The sequence below is a fragment of the Danio rerio genome, chromosome 19 (assembly GCF_052040795.2).
Source record: "Danio rerio strain M-AB ecotype USA chromosome 19, GRCz13ab, whole genome shotgun sequence".
Taxonomy (NCBI): Eukaryota; Metazoa; Chordata; class Actinopteri; order Cypriniformes; family Danionidae; genus Danio; species Danio rerio.
In genome coordinates this window covers 33,612,536-33,637,086 of record NC_141039.2, presented here as the reverse complement: position 1 = coordinate 33,637,086, position 24,551 = coordinate 33,612,536, and the positions used below count along the sequence as shown (strand labels likewise).

At 37.7% G+C, this 24,551-nt stretch overlaps 2 protein-coding genes across 3 annotated transcripts in view; one reads left to right on the top strand and one right to left on the bottom strand.

Moving 5' to 3' along the window:
- Positions 1–24,551, bottom strand: part of pip4p2 (phosphatidylinositol-4,5-bisphosphate 4-phosphatase 2) — a 236,446-nt gene that overhangs the window by 143,525 nt on the left and 68,370 nt on the right. The gene's annotated exons all lie outside the window — the stretch shown is intronic.
- Positions 1–24,551, top strand: part of necab1 (N-terminal EF-hand calcium binding protein 1) — a 79,165-nt gene that overhangs the window by 20,434 nt on the left and 34,180 nt on the right. For both annotated transcript variants that reach the window (XM_087294397.1, NM_001017848.1), the window contains 2 exon segments: positions 2,612–2,637; positions 4,907–5,004. In XM_087294397.1, coding sequence (XP_087150523.1) covers positions 2,612–2,637; positions 4,907–5,004 — 124 coding nt within the window.

Here is a 24,551-nt window from a genome sequence, read left to right as displayed (position 1 = left end):
TATAATAGCAAACACGTTAATAATTTCTATTCCCAACATCAGGGCAATTATTAATAAGTTAGTGAACAGGAAAAAATTACAAATCTGCATGGAAGAGTAAGGTTGTAAATAACATCTTGATTTAGTGAAGAGGATCACAGCTGGATAATTGCAAAGGGTGCCAATGTATTTAACCACACAAGTACACAGAAAGATACTATACACAACCTGACAAAAGTCTTGTCATTGATCCCAGTTGTAAAAGCAACAAATAGTAATGACTTCTAGTTGATCATTTTGAAATGTGGCAGATGAATCATCTGTTGAACTGCATCCCATTCAATACTACAGAAGACCTATTGGAACCTGCATGGACCCAAGATTCTCACAGAAATCAGTCAAGTTTAGTGAAGAAAAAATCATGGTTTGGGGTTCGATTCGTGAGAGAGATCTGCTGATTGGATGGAAACATCAACAGCCCAAGGTATTAGGACATTTGTGCTGCCCATTTAATTTCAAACCACAGGAGAGGGCAAATTCTTCAGCAGGATAGCGCTCCTTCTCATACTTCAGCCTCCACATCAAAGTTCCTGAAAGCAAAGAAGGTCAAGGTGCTCCAGGATTGGCCAGCCAAGTCACCAGACATTAACATCATCGAGCATGTCTCCAGTCCTCCAAGCTCATGGGAGTCATACACAATATTCATTGTTTTTACACTGACTTTATATTTTATACTGTACATTATTTCTGGTAAGTGACAAGACTTTTGTCTAAGCAAAGTAAGACCTTACTGTCCTAATAAAATAATCCAAAATCCAGGCATGATGATATTTTATTTTGGTAAAATAAGCGCAATCTAGAGGCATTTGCCTTTCATATAAGCCACTTCTGAAACCAAATGATCAACTAGAAGTCAAGTTATTGTTGTTCCTAAAACTTGCATAGGCAACAGGACTTTTGTCAGGTAGTGTATATGATAATACTTATATTAAAAATGTGTGCATTGTTTCAGATAAATGATGGACTATAAGCATAATACTATGCATTGTGACATGTTACATATAGTATATTCTGACTACCCCATTGTCATCCTGTCTGATGATGAGTTTTGCTCACAGCGCTCAGCCTCTAATAAGAGCAGGGTTGAGACATGGAGATGTCAGAAGACTCAGTGTTTGGCTGGTGGCTGTTATGTCGGGCTAGAGTCTAGCTGTCGAAAGATGCCCCTTTCTCATTAGGCGAACATCACAGTCCCGAAGGACCTGCCTTTGAGCAAGATGCTGTCTGTATAACTCTACATCAACAGATAACATTAGATCACACTAAGATGCAACTTACATGTCTTTTAAAGTGCTCCTGTTATTTATTTATTTATTTAAATATTAACTTTCAATAAGGCAATATTGCAGCTTTTGGGGAATTCAAAAGGCCTAAGAGTTTCAAAGATGAAAGTGCACAACTAATAAAATGATTGGCTTATAAAAAAGCATTGTTTCAAAACCTAAAATTAGTTATGAACTAGTACACTTTCACTTCTGTAAATGATTTAAATGTAATTGATCCATAATTAATTTGCATAATTACATCCTGGGGTCTTTAATGGGTGCCCGTAAACAACAGTTGTGTCTTAAATGATTCACTGTACACTATGTTCTTATGCACTAAGCAGAAAGGGTCTATTAAATGCACACATGAGTTGAATTATTTGTACTTAACAGTGACATAGACACATACGTATGCATAAGACATAAGTATATGCAAATTTGTATATACTTTGAGCCACTTTCAAATGCCTAATCATTTAATTTACAAGCCACAAATTAATTTCTAATCCTGACAGACATACACTTGTAGAAGAATTACTTAGGTTTAACTCTTTAATATTCAGCAGAGATTAAAATCTGCTCATGTCATGCTTGCAATGGAAGTTCTGGTTGATCATCTACAGTAGCTCACAGGTGTCAAACTCAGTTCCTGGAGGGTCGCAGCTCTGCGCAGTTTAGTTCCAAGCTTAATTAAACACACCTGATCAAACTATTTGAGTCATTCAGACTTCTTTGAAACCTATATAGGTAAGTGTGTTGAAGCAGGGTTGGAACTAGACTGTGCATGGCAGCGGCCCTCCAGGAACTGAGTTTGACACCCCTGATCTAGCTCATCCAATGTGTGTTTATGTCAGACTTGAGCATGAATTTATTTATTAAAATCACTATCATTGTTACTGTTTTATATTGTGTACAGAAACTTCTAGAGCTGAAATTCAAATGGCTGTTTAGTTTTTGACAGCTTATGAATTGACCAGTCACAACAGACTTGGTTAATCTGACCAATCAGAGCAGAGAAAGATCTCAGAAAGGAGGACTTTCAAATTAATGCTTTAGCAAATTGTTTAAATATTTATTTTTTAAGTCTCCTTTCGTATAGCCTACTCTTGTGTACATTTTACATTCCCACCATTTCGAAAATGAGTTTTCAAACAAATCAAATCAAATCATTTGAGTTTTCAAACAAATCATTTGAGTATAGGAGACCTTCAAAACAAAATGAGGAACCCTTAACATGTCACAATAGGGACACTGTTATAACATTGGTGTTAAATGAAATTAACATGTGGTTATGGTTTGTTTTGCAGCAATGTGGACACGGATGAGCTGTGTGGTAAGAGTTAACTCTTATTATTGACTCTTTTTTTTATTACTGGCAAGCTATGCGTTGACGGTAAAGATGAGAAAATACTCATGTTTCATTAATATGCATGTCAGAGGATTCTCTAAACCTTTTGGAGAAACCCTAGACACAATATCAAAGATGGCAGATCACACGAAATCTCATGAAGTCACCCACAAATATTCAAGTTACTTGAGCAAACAATATGAGAGTTGGGGTACTTTTACACTCTCACTTCACGTACAAAATTGATCTTTTCTATATTTTGTGATTCACAAAACCACAAAAAATGTAAAAAGGGTGTTAATTGCAATATGTGACCTTGATCTCTGCTCTGTCGACTTTTGATGTTGAAAATACAACTCTCTTAAGAGGTCTATGTAATGGAAAAAATGTCTGCATGTCAACAAATAAAGACTGATATTTTTCTGAAGAGGTGGAAAAGTATTACAACATATTTGGATATGTATATTTAAAACTTACTCAACCTATCATCAATGTAATCTGGTAACTACAATGTAATACAATGCAACTTGATGTACAAATGTATCCCCTGAAATGTAATTATGATGGCAGTACTTTTTATGTACTTATGTTGAATTAATTTTCTTATTTTATTTTTAATTTTTCATAATATCATTATTTTTGTATGTATTCCATACTCATTAAGGAGTTAAATTGTTGGAAATGGGTTGTTCTAGAAAAAAAAAATTAATATATATATATATATATATATATATATATATATATATATATATATATATATAGAGAGAGAGAGAGAGAGAGAGAGAGAGAGAGAGAAATCTTAAATAAAAAGTTTCAAATTCAAATTCAACTAAAAGTTTAACAAATTGACATTTATTGATATTTTACTAGTTTGAAACAATCATTCATTTATTTATTTTCTTGGCGGCTTAATCCCTTTATTAATCCGGGATCACCACAGCGGAATGAACCGCCAACTTATGCAGCACGTTTTTACGCAGCGGATGCCCTTCCAGCCGCAACCCATCTCTGGGAAACATTTAAAACAATATAATGTATAAAAAATTATATAAAATAACAAAACGTACTGGTAGTTTATTAGAAGGATTTGAACCGTAGTTTACAACCCTAACTCAGACAATATATCAATTTAAACTATTAAACATTTTATTAAAAGTCACCTTTTCAAACGTTTCAAGGATAAAAGTTGTTGGAAAAAAGATCAATGTATAATACAATACAATATTTCAATCAAAAAGTACAGATAGCTGTTAAAAGCTGTTAGAAAGCACTTACTTTTTCAAAGTTTACTTTTAATAAATCTCCAGTCATAAAAGACCAGTGCTGTAAAGAGTACTGAAAAATCATACTTAAGTAAAAGTACCATTATTTTCCTAAAAATGTAGTGTGAGTAGAGTAAAAGTATCTGTTGTAAATATTACTTAAAGTATGAGTAAAAAGTAGACCTTTCAAAAGTACTCAGAGTAGTGAGTATTACGCTGTGAAAAGCTGATACATTTACATGGAATTTGTGAATGTGTGTAAACGTAACAATCACACAGCGTCAAGCTGCAACATCATTAGACATTGATTTTAGGTTGGATGTTGAACATTGACGTCGGCATAACTTCCAAACAAAATGCAACGTCCCCACAACATTGGGGTACAACGTCAATTTGACATCATATTGATTTCTTGTGCCTGCTGGGTATTTAAGGCCATTTTGGGCAACATAAAGTAAACATCCGTCATCTTTTCATCCGTGACATGCATCTAAACTTACTCTGGGTCAATGTGTGTAAAGATTTTGGACATTTTCTTGGACACTTTTAATGCTTCCAAACAGTTTTCCTCAATTATAAATCACCCATGTCTTAAGGTAGTTTAATATGATGCGATTTACCTCACATGACAGATTTTTCTAATCCTCATAGAGAGGAACAAATAAAGTAGTGACTGAAGTTTGAAGGAAATTATTGGAGTAAAAGTACAAATATACAGCACTGAATATGTATTCAAGGGAAAGTAATAGTAGACATTTTTAAAGCTACTTAGTAAAACACTGTAAAAGACATTGTTGATCTTATTAGATTTTTTTTTTGTGTGTAAATTAGTTCTACATGTGTACATTATGCATTATTGTAATCAAATATTTTATAAATATCTAATGCTAATTTGTTGTGAAATGATATCCAATGCTCTTATGTAGTTTGCTGATATTTTCATGAAATCGTGTATGTATTATAATCTTATCAATGGTCTACTTTTCTCTCAGAATACTTCTCTCAACATCTTGGAGAATATGAAAATGTGCTCGCTGCCTTGGAAGACCTAAATGTATCCATACTGAAAGCCATGGACAAAACCAAGAAGGTGAGTTGCCTTCCTACTTTGTCTTGCATCAAAACAGACATCATCTGAATTGCAAAGCAGACATGAGAAATTGTTGTCTACGTCTCCCCATCCTCCAGCTGAAAGCGACGTTACCTAAGCATATTTGAACCTGCATAACCCTTGTGTATTTATGTGGGCGCTGTCTCATGCATATGAGAGAAGGGCAGGTATATACATGACAAATATAAGCTCTAAAATTGATATTCTGCATTCATTCCTGGAGGCCGTCAGAGTCTTATCTTAATCACTCTCAGTATGTTCTCTGGCTCCTGATGTGGCTGTAATATGTGTATAATTTTCTGTGGGTCGTAATAAAGCTGTTCTTGTTGTGCACTCTGGGAGCTGTTAGTGTGGATGAAGATGGATCTGTTCGAGATCACACACTCATCTGTCTGACACACAGCCTGCTGCATTTGATCCCAATGATATAAAGCACTTTTCTTTTCTTTTTCCGAATTAATTTCCGTTTTTTTATGCCAAGGCTGTAAATGCTACATTTCCAATTTGTCAAGATGAAATCGCTCAAACCAAATCAGAATAAAAGCATTATGTAAGAATGCACTTGAATGAACTTGTGGGTTTTCCTAACTGAGAGAACCTTTAAACTCTGCTGTTTGATGTTATTATAAAATAACGCGCTGGTTAATTAATCAAGGTGATTTTCATGCACAATTTGTCAGCTGAGATGTTCATGTTTGAGTTGAAGCTACACAAGCGAAGCAAAATAATGTCAATATTACAAAATCGATGAAATCTGTCAATAATGACATTGAGATTATCGTTCTGCTGTAATGGCAGCTGTTTGAGTTGCTTATTTGGCTCTATGTTGTAAATGCTGAACATGAAATGCCACATTTGATGACATGTTTTTACTACAGTCAGAATCTTTGAAATATATATTTTGTAATATGGTTTTGTAGTCATGTTTACATCCAGCCCCGTGCAGAGACTATCGAAGGGGCATTTGCAGGATAAAATTTTTGAAGAGGGGGGCGATGAACTGAACTGAAGTGCGGGGTGTATGCAATCAGATTAGTCTGAAGAAATTCACGCAAAAGACACGATGTACCCATGCGTAGCCAAATTCACGTGCATAAAACCAAATTCACGTGAGTAAAATATTTATTTATATTCACAAAAAATTTTCACGTGCACAAAATAAAAGTAAATTTTCATAAAATACGTTTCACAAATGCAAAACACTATTTGCAAATGTATAAGAGTGTACAAAAAGTTTTGAATGTTTAAAACTTGCGAGTTCATTCTGAATGAGAATGTGCAAATCCTCTTTCACGTACGACTCCCCCTGGATAAGTGTGTGTGTATTTTTGAGACTTTCCTGCCAGAGGCAGGGTAACTCGTACCTTTCAGCCAATCAGATGAGAGCTGTAGTACGTGAATTTGATTTTATGCACGTAAATTTGGCTATGCATGTGTACATCGTGTCTTTTGCGTGAATTATTATTGAGTCTAATCTGTCTCCATAGGGGTAGGGGGTTGCTGGGGCACTTCAGATCATTTTTGAAGGGCACTTACTATCCAAGACTAAAAAGGGCATGTGCACTGCTCAGGTTGAGCCCTATGTGTGCACGTGCGTGTTTACATCATTAGTCATGAATAATGATTAATATTCTGATTAATAACTGACTCCTATTTAACTGATAGTTGAGTGGTTGTACGCCATTATCGTGATATGCAACTACTTGAAACGGTTCTGAAATGAGAAAAAATGCAAGGCGGTAATGATTTCGTACTTTGGGAACCAACTGGATTGTTGGAAGATGAGTGTTGCTAATAAAATGAAAGAAGAATGATGAATAGATGGAAGCAGAGAGGAAACAAGACATGCCCTGATAGGTGCCAAAGTGAAGAAAAGTCATTTTAAGGGGCAGGGAAGATCATGATATTTGAGTAAAAAGGGCCAATTAATTTTTATTCATTCATTCATTTTCTTGTCAGCTTCGTCCCTTTATTAATCCGGGGTTGCCACAGCGGAATGAACCGCCAACTTATCTAGCAAGTTTTTACACAGCGGATGCCTTTCCAGCCGCAACCCATTTCTGGGAATCATCCACACACACTCATACACTACGGACAATTTAGCCTACCCAATTCACCTGTACCGCATGTCTTTGGACTGTGGGGGAAACCCACGCGTAGGCAGGGAGAACATGCAAACTCCACACAGAAACGCCAACTGAGCCAAGGTTCGAACCAGCGACCTTCTTGCTGTGAGGCGACAGCACTACCTACTGCGCCACTGCCTCGCCCAAATTAATTTTTACTAAATATTAAAGTCCATAGATACATTGTTTATTACAAAACTACTACAAACATGTAAAAAAAAGAGAACATTTTGATTTCATCCTGAATTTAATTCCTTAATGAGTCTGCTATTTTAAACGATTAGTTTGAATCACTGATTCATAAAATCACTCAATAAGACAAAGACTGGTCACCACCTACTGACAGATTTAGTGTCATGTTCATTTATGCATGACAGGCCTAATATGGGTTTACATATACAGTATATAGGCACTGCTTTGCTGGTCATTTCTTTATTACACGCCTCAACACACTTGTCAAAACACTAGCTAAAATGAAGAGTTCTTTTTATTTTATGATAAGATATGATTTATGGTCAGTAATTAAAAATCAATAATTTATGGTGACAGTAATTATCTTTTGTTCCCCAGTCTTTAATCTTTAAATGGTTTGTAGATCAGATGCAGCAGAGTGCCACATACAAGAGATTTGTCTTGTGAAACACATGAAGATGCGCTCACAGATGTATTGATTGAGCTATTGGCTGCATGCTGAGGCGCTCATCCTGTGCTGTCTGCTGTTATCAGCTCTGACATTCTGCTCTGAACGGCAGTGTTTATCTGACTGAGTGTCTGATGCCAGTAATCAGCACAGTCCACATGGACCGTCTGAAAAAATCTCAGGTATGAGATGCGTGCTTTAGTTACCAATGAGCCATTTAAGAAAAGGCACTGCAGGTGAATAGGGTAAATAAAACAACTAACCGTCATCATCATAATTCTCCAGTAGATTGATTACATTAAGAATTGTAATTGTGATACACTGTGGGACCCCCTTGGAAACGAGATGGTACATCTCAAGGTGTTAGTTCATTATAAACAAACAAATTCAATTAATCACAAAATTGAATTGAAGTGGACCTATTATGCCCCTTTTTTACAAGATGTAATATAAGTCTCTAGAATGTTTATGTTAGGATTCAGCTCAAAATACCACACAAAATTTTTTTTATAACTCTTTAAAACTGCAAAACTAACATTTGCATCGTTAATTTAGATTTCTGAATTCACTCCATAATTCAGAAAACAGCAGACAGAATTGTTTTATTTATTTTTATTTTATTTTGCTTTTTAAGTGTAAAATGTTGCAAATACACTTACCGGCCACTTTATTAGGTACACCAGTCCAACCGCATGTTAAAGCAAATTTCTAAACAGCCAATCAAAAGGCAGCAACTCGATGCATTCAGGCATGTAGACACGGTCAAGACAATCTGCTGCAGTTCAAACCGAGCATCAGAATGGGGAAGAAAGGGGATTTAAGTGACTTTGAATGTGGCGTGGTTGTTGGTGCCAGACGGGCTAGTCTGAGAATTTAAGAAACTGCTGATCTACTGGGACACAACCATCTCTAGTGTTCACAGAGAATGGTCCAAAAAAAGAAAATATCTAGTGAGCTGCAGCTCTGTGGGCGCAAATGCCTTGTTGATGCCTGAGGTCAGAGGAGAATGGCCAGATTGGTTCAAGCAAATAGAAAGGCAATAGTAATTCAAATGACCACTCGATACAACTTAGGTCTGCAGAAGAGCATCTCTGAACATTACAGCAGCAGAAAACCACACCAGCTGCCACTCCTGACAGCTAAAACTGAGGCTACAATTCACACAGGCTCACCAAAAGATGTCAGAAAAAAGATTGGAAAAACAATGCCTGGTCTGATGAGTCTCGATTTCTGCTGTGACACAGATGGTAGGGTCAGAATTTGGCGACAACAGCATGAAAGAATTGATCCATCCTGCCTTGTATTAAGGGTTCAGGCTGCTGCTGGTGGTGGTGGTGTGATGGTGTGGGGGATATTTTTTTGGCACACTTTGGACCCATTAGTATCAATTGAGCATCGTGTCAACACCATCGTGTCAACACAGCCTACCTGAGTATTGGTGCTGACCATGTCCATCCCTTTATGATCTTCTGATGGCTACTTCCGGCAGGATAACGCAATATGTCATATAGTGCAAATCATCTCAGACTGGTTTCTCAAATGGCCTCCACAGTCACCAGATCTCAATCCAATAGAGCACCTTTGGGATGTGGTGGAATGGGAGATTCATGGATGTGCAGCCTCTCTAAGGAATATTTACAGTATCTTGTTCAATCTTTGCCATGTAGATTAAGGCAGTTCTGAAGGCAAAATCAGGTCCAACTCGGTACTAGTAAGGTGTACCTAATATAGTGGCCAGTGTGTGTATATGGCAAAATATGCAATATTATAACTTTTTGTAAAGACCCTTAGAATGCAGATATGATTTTTTGATAAATTAAAGTTTTGCTTAAGTGGAGATTTATTGTTCAGTGCAGAAAAATAAAAACAAATTTTAAGAAAATATTATTATTATAGACAAGACGTGTGACTAAATAAACACTTAAAGGTATAGATTTGGATGTTGTGTTTAACATTAACTACATAAATTAAACCACTATAAAAAGCAAAAAAAAATCTCATAATCTTAAAATCGACAGGTGCATAACAAAATGTTATTGCCTTCCGAGTCTCACCTTAACCGAGACACTGTCTGCTGGTGCACACAGATAGGCCTAATGAATTTGCCGAGCGTTGAATCCAAGCCACTTAATGCATGTGAGCATCTCAGAGATGAAATGGTGGGCAGGAGGGGCAGCAATGTGTCATTTCATTACGCCGCCTTGATTAGTGAGGCAGACAGAGGCAGTGAAACACCATTAATGAGTTCAAGGAGAGGTTTTTGTGAAACACAGGTGGCATTTGCATTTGTGGTTTATTGTATGCTCTTAAACTTTCATCGTTACTTTGAGCAAAAGAGCAGTAAAAACTAATTCTCCACAAAGGGAAATGGTTGCATCATGTGTTAGATGGTGCAAAATGTGACTGTTTTTTGACTGCGTGGTTTAAAGGTTTTGGTTTGTTGAATGGTGCCAGAAATTCATTTAGATTTGAAATGTTTTTGAAATGTTTAAAGAGCAAGAGGAATGAAAGACTTCATATTTGAAGACAAGGGCCCAATTCCCAAATATTAAACCTCTGAGAGAAATAAACATTGTGAAATAATAAAGAACAGAATATAGTTAAATGCTCCAGCATGCTTAAAGTATTTGAGCAATTTTCATCCTTCACAAATATATTTCAGAGCATTAAAAACCCGAACAGCAAAGCAGTGGAGAGAAATGAAGAATGGCAATATTGTAGACATGCTCTAAAGCAGGGGTCACCAATCTCGTTCCTGGAGGTCCAGTGCCCTGCAGGGTTTAGCTCCAACTTGCCTCAACACACCTGCCTGGGTGTTTCAAGTTTACATAGTAAGACCTTAATTAGCTTGTTCAGGTGTGTTTGAGGTTAAGGTTAGAGCTAAAATCTGCAGGACACCGGACTTCAAGGTTCAACAAATTTGGTGATCCCTGCTGTAAAGCATATAGGTCTCAAACGGGATTCACCCCAATAATAAGAAATCGCACACTACTCGAGTATTGAATTTATTTCACGACTGTTAGAAAAACAAGTTTCAGTATGTGTTGCATAGAGGAACAGCGTGACAACAGAATGGTCAATTTAGGCAAGGGTCAAACACCAGCAAACACAACATAAAAAGTAATCCACAGCGTAACTCAAGAAACAGGCAATTGGTCAAGACAGGCAGCAAAGAAGCAAAAAAAATTGATGAATAGTTTATAGATCAAAAAACAGAAAAATATAAGCTTTTAAGGTACAATTATGGACCATTAAAAGTACAAATGTGTATCCTTTGAAAAGGTACCACCCCAGTGACAGCTCTTGTACGTTTAACGGGAATGTATAGTCCAGTTGAGTTAGGAATAAAGTACATCCAGGAGGTTGTTATTAAAGAATAAAACCTGACAAGCTTATTGACAGCCTGACGAGAAGAGGAAAACACAATTTTGTTTTGATAAATAATAGTTTAATTGTATAATTAATTGCAGAGCTGACATAAACAAACAAACAAAAAAAAAAAAAAAACAGCTGAATAGAGCTGATGGAGCATACACTAACCTGTGCATTATTCAATCATAAGATGGCACCAAACAGTCAAAAACGCAAAGCTGACAGAAACTAAACCAGTTTATTGGAATATGGACAACATACCTATTATTCATTCACAGTTCGACACTAAACAGTCAAAAACAGTGCGTGACAGAAAAGTAGATATATGTGAATGTGGATTTAAGTTAGTGGATGTGCAGGTAGACCTATTCACTGATGCTCGAGGTGATTTGAAGTTCCAAGATGAGACTGTTATACAGTGGTTGTTATCTGGCAATAACATACTTTCAAATATTGCAGCTGACCAATCAGAATCAAGTATTCCAGATATTTGTGCAATAATGATCGATAATGACCTGTAGTTGTGTGTAATCAGACGATCAACTGAGACAGGTGTGTGGGTGCAAGTTGCAATGGTATATGTAGTCTGGGTGAACAGCTGATGGGGAGGGCTACTCCGCTGGTGATCACACAAGTATGGATATGAGTAGTATAAATGTACATTTGCCATTTGTCATTATCACATGACCTAACCAAAACAGTTGTGCTGCTTCACTCTCATTTATACAATTTCTCCTGTGGCCTTATGGTACAATAAATTGTCCACTGCATGCACACTACAGAATCTCTCTGGCAATAATAGATCATCCACGTAATTCTCGTCTACTGTTTTTTTGTATATTATAAATCATAAATACTACTGTACTCACTGCTCACAGTGTTTTGTTCACATATATTGAAGTGAAGTTAACAATTTTGAACACACCAAATTGCTTCATCTTTGCATTTCAAACAGGGAGAGCAAAATATCTTAACTTATATATATCCTAACATCTCAGAAAAAAATTGGGGGCATTTTTATGACTCTTTAAATGAAAAACCAATGCCTTTTGGATCATTGTGCCCGCAAAGGCTGTCTTCAGGTGACAAATTTTGCGCTAACAAGGGGTTATAAAGAAAAAACAAGGTGTTATAACAAAGGGATTTTCTTAGATCTGTTTTCATCCTTTCACACCTTTGAGATGTTTTCTTCTCTCTGTTGGTCATGATCAGCAGCAGATTGTGGTGCTGTATGGAAACAGATAGTATTGTGTTTATAACGTGGGTTGGCAAAGCAGCTGCTGTGTTGCGAGTGCTGTCTGCCCTCAGGACACCACTATAAACAGAAAACACACTTCTAAACGGCATAATCTGGGTGCTTGGATGTTGGATTATCCAGCCAATATCCCATGCCTTCAATTTGCAGGTGGAGTCTTGCCAGGTTAAGAGTTCAAATCTCATTTATAATGTAATGTAGTAACAGGCGATACAAAAGAAATTGTAATTACTGCAACCAGTTGTCCCTCAATTCAATGTTAACATGTTTAATATTTTGTTGATGCTTTCGCAGCAGTTTACCTTTGTTTACATGTGGATTGTTCTTGAATCAGTCACACAACATGGATTTCCCATGATTTATGCAACACCAGTAACTGCACCATTTGTGGCAGGGTTGGAAGACATACATGAACTTCATTATATTAGACATGTTATAGAGCAATGGAAAATAATTACAGTAACTGTTGTAATGAAGAGACAGCATTTGTGCATATGTATTTGAAGAGTTCAGATGCAAATACTTCTAAGTGCCGTCTGCAATTTTCATAAAAAAATATGTTCAGTTATTTTACTTTAAAGGGCACCTAGGTTACCCCTTTTTTCAGATTTAATATAAGTCTTTTGCGTCTCTAGAATATGTATGTAAAGTTTCAGCTCAAAACACCCATCAGACTTTTCATTATACCTTTTACAAGATCCTGTTTTATACATTTTTCCACTAGGAGGTGGTTTTGTTGTACTGCGCCTTTAAGGCGAGTCCTCACCGCCTACTGTTTCTACGTGCCTTCTCGCGTAGTTTAATCTCCTCCCAAGGCTGCGTCAGACAACAGATAGACTTAAAGGAAAAGGTCTCACATTGCGTTTGTGAAAAATACTACAGTAAGAACTTTACCAATCAGTATTTGTTGTGCAGTTGCATTGATGAGTCACACGCAATATCGTTATAAAGTTCACGTGCGCGCACACACACACACAGATACACACGTACACCGCAGCTGACACACTCACACAGACACACACAGACAGACAGAGCACGCTTAGCTTTGCAATGTTTTTGCACGCAAATGTGACAGGATACAGGCTAATCTCCACGGCTGTATGGATAGCTGTTATGTTATTGTATAAAATAAACCTGATTTAATTTCCACAAACCGTGATTGAAGCGTCTTCCTTTATAATTGTTCTAACACGCCGCTGTGCTGATGAAGTAAAGCTGAAGTAAATTGCTGTAATTAATTACATACGTGCTCTGTCTTAAAACATTTTAAGCATGTGAAACTCACTCTTGATCACATTTGATGATGATTGCTGATCCTAGCGAACTGAACAGACGTTTTATTCCCGGTTGCTTTGCGCATGTCTGGTCTTGTGACTACCAGAACATTAATGCGCGCAGCTGTCATTCAATTCGGTAGGCGGGGGGGACCGCACTCCTACTTAAAGTTGTGTTCGGTCTGAAAACCACTCCAATTGGTTCACCGTTTTTATTTTGTAAAATTGAAAAAAAAGGACTGGGTGTGTTTATATCACCCCAATATGATGGTCTATACACTATATATACACATATGCCTGTCCAAATAGCTTGAAAAGTAGATTTTTCACCATAGGTGCCCTTTAAATGCAAGGAAAATAGCCTTTTCTTTGCTATAAGAACAAAATTACTGTACCTACACACGACAGCCTGAGAAAAAATCTCATTTTAGAGGAAAATGTCAGCCTGCACTTCGAGGTTTTTGCATCTAAACTCTTCATTTCTGCTTAATGTTTTCAGGCTGATATATGTATGCATTAATCTAAAATAAGGTTATACATATACAGGTATTATATAGTTGGGCTGCTTGATATTGAAAAAACCTGATATTGCCATTTTTCTGTGATATATATTGCAATATGAATACAATTATTTAATGTAATTTATTATTATTTAAGGAAATGTTTGTCTGGAGAGTTTAATAGTATTCTGTTGCTGAAATTGAATATTCATAATGCAAAAAATTATTTTCCCAAATATCTAATTTCTTAAATCAAGAACCATTTTCTAGAGAAGTAAAAATATTGTTGTTTTTAGAAATAATGTCAAAATTAATTCAATTCTTCCTAAAACAAGCAAGCTAGTTTACCAAAGCGTTAGGTAAAATAATTATTTTTTTTTTTCGGTTTGATATTTAAACTAGACATAAGACAAAAATTGTAAGTATTTATTTATTTTGCTTGCAAATGTAAAATAGCCCTGTATAATATTTATGGACCCTTTTTTACAAGCCTGTTATGACGCCTTTAATGGTCATCAGCATCTTAAATCCTTTAAAGTTTTTAATATTTTTATTTTTTAAAAACGTATGAACATTTATATGTATTCATGAATATATTATATCATCTTTGCTTTAAATTATAAAAAACAAATTGCAGATTGTGCTAAGTGTTTCTAATGCAGCAACTATGAAACAGGACCGTAAATTTGACATCATTCTCTCCTCTGGCTGCCGTCACCAGTCTCACACAATTTTTTTCCTTTTTCTCAAAGTCTTTATAACATCGTCGTTTATAGCATTATCAAGGTTTTATTTTATTATTTTTTAAGCAAATAGGTTTATAAAAAATATATTTGTTGTATTCTCCCATTCACTGCGCTCTAAGTTTTCCCAACTATGACGACTTCCGCTACTGAGAAACCCGCAAGTATGTAAAGGGTCTGTGGCAAAAATGATTAAATACAATTAATCTTTGTTACTCCACTAAATGACATTATCTCTTGTGCCCAAATGTATTGAAATGCTCTTAAAGTCACAGCCTTAAATACACATGCCAATGATACTTTCACTCTATTTATGGTTAAACCTTGAAGTGACTCTACAAATCACGTGTTTTGTGGATTCCGGTCAACTATCAATCAGACTCAAAATTGCAGAGACTGTGACGTGATTATTGAATTAATGCTATCCCAGATAGACATGCAGTGTAAAAAAATAGAGATGAGATGATTTTTAAAATTATGTGGTGTAAACTCAGCATTAGTGGCCTGCTTTGAATATTATCACTCGATTGAATGGACGTTATCAGTGGTTATCAGCTAATAGATATGGGCCAGTATGGGCCTTCTGTGCATACTAGTAGGCTTAGAAGGCTGTTATCATCCATCCACATGGTTATTCAGCTATACTAATAGAGAAGACTCCAGATCTAGATCTGTTTTTACATTACTGTGATGGTTAGGTTTAGGGTTGTGGTAGATGTTAATGAAATACAATTAACGGGAGATGTAATAAATGAATAAATATACATAATTCTCGTTCTTAATCAGCTATACTAATAGAGAAGACTCCAGATACAGATTTGCATTTAAAGGGCACCTATGGTGAAAAATCTACTTTTCAAGCTATTTGGACAAACATATGTGTATATATAGTGTATAGACCATCATATTGGGGTGATATAAACACACCCAGTCCTTTTTTCCAATTTAACAACATAAAAACGGTGGACCAATTAGAGCGGTTTTCAGACAGACCACAACTTTACGTAGGAGTGCGGTCCCCCCGCCCACCGAATTGATTGACAGCTGCGCGCATTAACATGTTCCGGTAGTCACGTGTATATGTCAACAAGACCAGGCAGACATACACAAAGCAACCGGGAATAAAAGGTCTGTTCTGTTCGCTAGGATCAGCAATCATCATCAAATGTGATTAAGAGTAAGTTTCACATGTTTAAAGTGTTTTAAAACAGTGCACGTGTATAATTAATTACAGCGATTTACTGCACCTTTACTTCATCAGCACAGCGGCGTGTCAGAACAATTATAAAAGAAGACGCTTCAATCCCAGTTTGTGGATGTTAAATCAAGTTTATTTTATACAACAACATTAGGAGGTTAGCCTGTATCCAGTCGCATTTGAGTGCAAAAACAGTGCTAAGCTAAGCGCGCTCTGTCTGTCTGCTTGCCTGTGTGTGTGTGTGTCAGCTGCTGTGTGTGTGTGTGTGTGTGTGTGTGTGTGTGTGTGTGTGTGTGTGCGCGTGTGCACGCTTGAACTTTGTAACGATATTGTGTGTGACTCATCAATGCAACTTCACAATACTGATAAGTAAAGATTAGTTCTTACTGTAGCATTTCTCACAAACGCTATGTGAGACCTTCTTCCTTCAAGTCTGTCTGATGTCTGACGCAGCCGAGGGAGGAGATTAAAGCACGCGGGTAGGCACGTAGTAACATTAGGCGGGCAGAACTTGCCTTAAAGGCGCAGTACAACAAAACCACCCCTGCTGGAAATCAGTATAAAAACATCATTGTGTAAAAGGTATAATGAAAAATCTGATGGGTGTTTTGAGCTGAAACTTTATATACACATTCTAGAGATGCAAAAGACTTATATTAAATCTGAAAAAAGGGGTAACCTAGGTGCTCTTTAAATTACTGTGACGTTTGGGTTTAGGGTTGGTATAGTCGTTAATAAAAACAATTAATAGGAAATTTAATAAATAGTATAAATAATTCTCGTTACCTTCCGGCCACAGCCGTGTGTGATCTATAGCTAATTAACCAAGTGGATGGATGATAATAGCCTTCTTAGCCTACTGGTAGGCACAGGGGGCTCCTACTACTGATAACATTTAAATAGTGCACTCTTAGGACTGGGCTGCGACAGGACAGACAGTAAAACTATGTGCTAGAGTAAATAAGGGTTCAATCCACTGCAGAAAAAAGCTGAAGGAAAGTCTGAGGAAGCAAGAGTGAGTGAAGTAAAAAAAAAAAAGACCTTAATTGCAAATCTAAACAGACCAATATTATCATGCATGGATGATTAGCACAATCAGTACCATTATTCTGAAGATTTAACTGTGGTTTTTGATTAGTAAACAAAGCTCTACAGATATTCTTTGCACGCAGCACAGAGTGTGCGCTGATTGCGTGATTGACTGCTCTGTAAACAGCTGAAATTGTTGGCCAAAAGCAAAGGAGCTGTAAGCAAAGTGTTATGTTTGCTGTTTGTTAAACATCCGCAGGTTAAAGAGGTCTTGGATGTTGATGCTTACCGCAAAGGTCTGTCCGTCTCAATCTCATGTGTCGGTGGATGTGTTGGATTTCCCTCTTCTCATTGTGAGCTTGTTCAGCACCTGTTTCATTACTGGATGCTCTGAAGAGTCCTGTTAGATGAGGGCTGTTTTCAGCTTTAATAATAGCTTTTCTTATACTGGCAGAACATGTTTGTTTCGGCATGCTACATAATTATACAGGCGGCGGTTGATTTCTGGAGCAGAAAAACTGACGTGCTGCCCACAAATAACATAGCCATGCAGGCCTGCCTTTAAAACTGAGGGTGTGAAACAAAATCTTAAACTAAAAACACAGAGACTCCTGGCATCCAGTTTGAGATGTATTTTGAAATTAGATTTTTTTCAGGGATTCCAAAAGTATTGAATGATATTTTGTGGTTGTAGCTGTGTTAGGTTAGTTCATATGCATTTATTCAGTTGTCTAAAAACCCACCCTGAGCTTTTTAGCTCCCTTTTAGATGCCACCTGAACAAAAGATTTGTTTATGAATTAGACATTACATCCGTCAGTAAAAGTGACAGTAAAGGCATAGAAAATGTTATAAAGAACTCTCTCTCTTTCTCTTTCTCAATTCAATTCAATTGACAAACATAACAAATATTACAAATGTATTGCCAAAGCATTTTTTCCCTTCACTTTCTTCAACTGGTAAAGTTTGTTCCTCGCCACTGTTGACATTGTCTCGCTTGGTTTGTGACTTGTGGAGCTGCACATCGATGGATTTGCTCTTGACAGAGGAGCTCTGTCACCCGGGAGGAGCTCGAAGTAGAGCAGCTGCTTCTCCACATCGAGAGAAGTCAGCTGAGGTGGCTCGGGCATCTATTTTGGATGCCTCCTGGATGCCTACCTAGGGAGGTGTTCCAGGCATGTCCCACCGGGAGGAGACCTCGGGGAAGACCCAGGACACGCTTGAGGGATTATCTCTTTTGGCTGGCCCAGGAACTCCTCGAGATCCCCCCAGAGGAGCTGGAGAAAGTGTCTGGGGAGAGGGAGGTCTAGAGTTCTCTCCTAAGACTGCTGCCCCCGCAACCCGGTCCCGGAGAAGCGGACGAAAATTACATGACATAAATAAAAATAAAGAAATAAAATCTCTTTCTATCTCTCTCGTTCACTCTCTTTCCCTTACACACACACACACACACTGTAAAAAAATGCAGGGTTCCATAGAATTTATTCATGTTGTCCCAATACAAATAGATTAAGTTAATTGAACAAATTTAAGTGGATAGAACATAAAATAATATTGTGGAGGTAAGCATGATCAACCACCCAATGAGGGGGGAAGAGTATGCTCAGAGCAGCTCATCAGCAGGCCAATCAGAAATAATAAATAACACCTGTTTATTCTAGTGATTGGGCTAGAGAGACACCCTTCTAAAGGAGAAGAGAAGGAGCAGCCGGGAGAGAGGACAGCACACACACACACACACACACATGCACATCTTCACGTGTTGTGTGAATATTTAAAAAAAAAACAGTTAAACTTTTCTACAAATATACGCTTTCCAAAAAAATCTCAAGAATTGTTTCAGCTCATTTTAAATAAGTAGTTTGAACATGCAGCAAAATCTTTTTTCTTAAGTGCACACACACATTTTAGGCATTCATTTATTATACTGATTCACTCAAACCTTATTCAAAACTGATTGATTTCAACATAATTTTTTCAATTTTCTGTGTCACATGGTACTTGTGCTGATTAGCTGCATTCTTTTGCTAAATTATTATTGGTGCTCAATCATTGATAATGTTTCTTATCATTATGCAAAACGTTTGCTCTGTAATTTAAAATGGAACCGATACATGATACACTCCATGCAGAGAGAGAGGTATACATTTTGGTTCTATGTCTTCACTTCCTGCTTTGCTACTGTTCGGACGTCTTTGCCCACTGCTCCGCTCTTCGCACTCTTGCTTTTATATCTTATACCCTAATTTTAACTTGAGCCTATCAGCACAGTGCTCAAACAACACAGCTTGAGGATCAGCATCGATTCTACAAACTTTCTGGAATATAGCTTTACTAACAAGAGAGGAATTACCGTCTAAACAATCCTCCCGCTACCAGCTATCAGCTGCTTACATTCCGGAGACGGGAAGACACGGCTGTGAAAATGCCTCTGGATCGGATTAATTCAGATTCTCACTGCTGTACAAACTGCCACAAACTTCTACAAAAGATTGCAGTTCTTGAAACGAAGTTGCTTGCGATCCGACCAGAACTTCAGCTTCATTGTGGATTCTCTCAGCACACAGCCGGTGAGTCCCATAAATCTGTTCCTGCTACTGTTTTGAGCACAGAAAAACAGAAAAGAACTGTTGAAAATGAGCATTGGCATAAACAAGGTGCGAGACCAAAGGGTACTCGAGGGGTCAGATCATACGCTGCCGCATTAGCGTCTTCTACCCCAAATACAGCTCGGACTCAAATACAGCTTCAGAACAGATATGAAGTTTTGAGTAATATGGGTGAAGAATCCCCAAATGCAGTCAGACAGAGATCGCATGATTCAGCAACTAATTCTGCATGGAACAGAGGCTCAAGGCCGACTAGACAGCGGCATTCTGCTCCGATCGCACCTGAGATAAGAACACTAGTCGTAGGAGATTCAATAATCAAGAATTTCAGGAGCAGATCTACAATGACATACTGCTTTCCTCATGCAACAGTTTCTGATGTAAACAAAGAGCTTGAGGAAATTCTGAAAAAGCACAAGACGGCAAAACGGATTATCATCCATGTGGGGAAGAATGATATTCGGAAAGAACAGTCAGAACTGCTCAAGAAAGATTTCTGTGAGCTCTTGGAAACAGCTGAAAGATTGAAGGTTCAGGCGTTCATAAGTGGACCACTCCCTGCAAGAGGGACAAATATGTTTTCACGGCTTCTTGGTCTAAATGTATGGCTACAGAAAACATGTAACAAGAAAGGACTGAATTTCATCGACAACTTCAATCTCTTCTGGAACCAAAGACAGCTGTTTACATCAGACGGCCTTCATCCAAACAAACTTGGTGCAAAAGTGCTAAAGGACAATATTTTTTTCTCCCTCAATCATCCATCAGCTGTGTGTGCCACTGAACTGAATTGTACACACACACCTAGCAAATGTCCAGATGACCACAGGACTTCAAATCAGCTCCTGAGTGGACTTGTGGCTGACGAATCACCCAAGGACAGTGATAATGCCACACAGCCAAAACACCCAATGTTGATAGGGACACTATCTGTTGCCCTCTGCTCAACACAGGCAGACTGTGACGCATCAGAACAGCATCAAGTCTCGTCACTCAAAAATGATCCTCAGGAAAACATATTTCTGCAGACAGAATCTCCAGATGCACAGCCTCTGTCACCGGACACGTTCTCATTGTCACAATGTTCACCACTCTTGGGTTTTTCAAAAAAGATGGAGGAACTGGTGTATGCTGGAACTAAACTTTCACACTCCATTGCCGCAAGCCCCCAGTTACCAACCAAAAAGCGGCCTGCTCCACAACCACCTAAGAGCCCACCTGGAAGAGCCCTCCGATCACACCGCCAGGGCCCAAACAACAACGCCCCATCTTCAGCTGGTGAACACAAGAGCTCTCTGTGATGTGTGTCGGGGGCCTGCTTAGATAACAGTGTCTTTATCAAATGTTTTCAGAACAAGCAGGAACCCAGTGTGTCTGCAGCTTTCTCTAAGCAGATATGTGTTGTGTTAAGTGACAGAAAACCAAAGACTTCATCAGGCCGTTTAGCAAATCATTCAAATCTGGTGTCTATTAAATGTAGATCTGAGACTACTATAGAAAAATCAGCTAAAACTGTTAAGTTAGCGCTTTTAAACGTCAGATCACTCAACAATAAGTCTCTTTTAGTCAATGATTTTATCAACACAAATAGCCTTGATTTTATGCTTTTAAATGAAACTTGGCTAGATGACAGTTGTAGCGCAGCAGTTCTAAATGAAGCAGCTCCTTTAAACTTTGACTATTTGAGTGTTTGCAGAGCTAATAGGAGAGGTGGAGGCATCGCTGCCCTGTTTAAAGATGTGTATGAATGTAAACAAGTGTCATTTGGTGACTATTTTTCTTTTGAATATCTGAGTATAGCACTAAAAGGGTCTCCACGCATCTTACTGATCATTATCTACAGACCTCCAAAATATTCTCCAGCTTTTATTGATGATTTTACAGAGCTGTTATCAATAGTAACCTCTGAATATGATTATTTTAGTATTGCTGGGGATTTTAATATTCACATTGATAATCCAGAAATCAATGCTGTAAGAGAACTGATGACTGTTTTTAACACTTTTGATCTGACTCAGCATGTTCAAGGACCCACACACAATCGTGGACACACTCTTGATCTACTTATAACTAAGGGTTTACACATTTCATCGACTGTTGTTAAGGATGTGGCACTATCTGATCATTTCTGTATCTTTTTTGATATATTGATCACTCCAGCTATTAAAGACAGATCTGTCTCTGTCAGAAAGAGATGCATAAATGAGAACACCAGTGAGCAGTTTATGAAGGCCATATCGCTAGCACCAAGTATATCTGCAGATTCTGTTGATGCTCTCCTTGATTTGTTTAATTCTAAAATTGAGAATGTCATAAATGACATCGCTCCTGTTAAAGTCAAGAAGATGACTGGCAGGCAAAAGGGATCTTGGACAAGGTCACCGAGAGTACAAATGATGAAAAGACAGTGCAGAAAAGCTGAGCGTATGTGGAGAAAGACGAAACTAGTAGTCCATTATAATATCTATAAAGACAGTCTTCATGCCTTTAATATGGAACTAAACACTGCTAGACAGACTTTCTTTTCAAGCCTTATAAACAGCAACTTAAATAATGCTCGTACACTCTTTGCAACGATAGAGAGACTCACAAACCCCCCCAGTCAGATTCCAAGTGAGCTCCTCTCTGAAAGCAAATGTAATGAGTTTGCTCATTTCTTCACTGATAAGATCAATAATATCAGAAAGGCAATCAGCTCATCCAATCAGTCAAGTTGTGTCGATATCAAACAAGCTCAACCACAACTTAAGAAGTCAGACATTATGTCTGATTTCATGGCAATTAACGGCAAAATCTTAGAAGAAATTGTGCAAGTTATGAAAACATCAACCTGCAGTCTTGACACGCTCCCCACATCATTCTTCAAAACAGTGTTTACCTGTTTAGACATGGATCTTCTAAAAGTGGTAAATGCTTCACTTCTATCAGGGATTTTTCCAACCTCACTTAAAACTGCAGTTGTTAAACCCCTCTTGAAGAAGAGCAACCTGGATAACACCCTATTGAGCAATTACAGGCCAATCTCAAATCTCCCTTTCATTGGCAAAATCATTGAAAAAGTTGTTTTTAACCAGGTTAACAAGTTCTTAAACTTCAGGGGGTGTTTAGACAATTTTCAATCTGGTTTCAGAGCACATCACAGTACAGAGAGCGCTCTTATAAAGATAATCAATGATATACGCCTAAATACAGATTCAGGTAAAATAACAGTGCTGGTATTGTTGGATCTCAGTGCTGCATTTGACACTGTCGATCACAGCATACTTCTGGATAGGCTGGAAAACTGGGTTGGGCTGTCTGGCACAGTCCTCAAATGGTTTAGATCTTACCTTGAAGGGAGAGGTTACCATGTCAGTATAGGTGACCACAGGTCGAGGTGGACACCCATGACATGTGGAGTCCCACAAGGCTCGATTCTGGCACCTCTGCTGTTCAACCTTTACATGCTCCCTCTAAGCCAAATAATGAGAAAGAACCAAATCTCCTACCACAGCTATGCTGATGACACTCAGATCTACCTAGCCTTACAGCCTAATGACTACAGCCCCATTGACACCCTCTGCCAATGCATTGATGAAATGAGCAATTGGATGTGCCAAAACTTTCTTCAGTTAAACAAAGAGAAAACTGAGATGATTGTGTTTGGAAACAAAGATGAGGTTCTCAAGGTAAATGCGTACCTTGGCACTAAAGGTCAAACAACAAAAAATAAGGTCAAGAATCTTGGTGTGACTCTGGAGTCAGATCTGAGTTTCAACAGTCATGTCAAAGCAGTCAGTAAATCAGCATACTATCATCTCAAAAACATAGCAAGAATCAGATGCTTTGTTTCTAGTGAAGATTTAGAAAAACTTGTTCATGCTTTTATCAGCAGCAGGGTGGATTACTGTAATGGACTCCTCACTGGTCTTCCTAAAAAGACAGTCAGACAGTTGCAGCTCATCCAGAACGCTGCAGCCAGAATTCTGACCAGAACCAGAAAATCAGAGCACATCACACCTGTCCTCAGGTCTCTACACTGGCTGCCAGTTACATTCAGAATAGATTTTAAAGTATTACTACTGGTCTATAAATCACTAAATGGCCTAGGACCTAAATACATCACAGATATGCTCACTCAATACAAACCTAACAGATCACTCAGATCTTTAGGATCATATAAACTAGAAGTTCCAAGAGTTCAGTCAAAGCAGGGTGAATCTGCTTTTAGCCACTACGCCCCTCGCTGCTGGAATCAGCTTCCAGAAATGATCAGATGTGCTCCAACATTAGGCACATTCAAATCAAGACTGAAAACACATCTGTTTAGCTGTGCCTTTACTGAATGAGCACTGTGCTGCGTCCGACAGATTGCACTATTATGTTTTTCTCTTCTTCTTCATTCTTTTATATCACATTTTACCTGTTTTTATGTTTTGTTTTTATGCATTTTTATTATTGTTTTTATTTTTATTTTACTTGTTTCTTTTATTCTTGTTTATGTAAAGCACTTTGAATTGCCATTGTGTATGAAATGTGCTATATAAATAAACTTGCCTTGCCTTGCCTTGCCTATATCATGGTTTCCACGAAAAATTCCGAACGCAACTGTATACGATTGTACAACATTGATAATAACAATACAGTATGTATATTTTACTGAGTACTATCTCGACATGTTAGAACCAGTTTTGAATCACAGAAATAAATTGCATTTTATATATAAATCACATAGTAAAATATCTCTGGTTCAGCTCTGGCCCACACAACCAGCTTTTGCTTGGTCCACATGCCACAGTGAA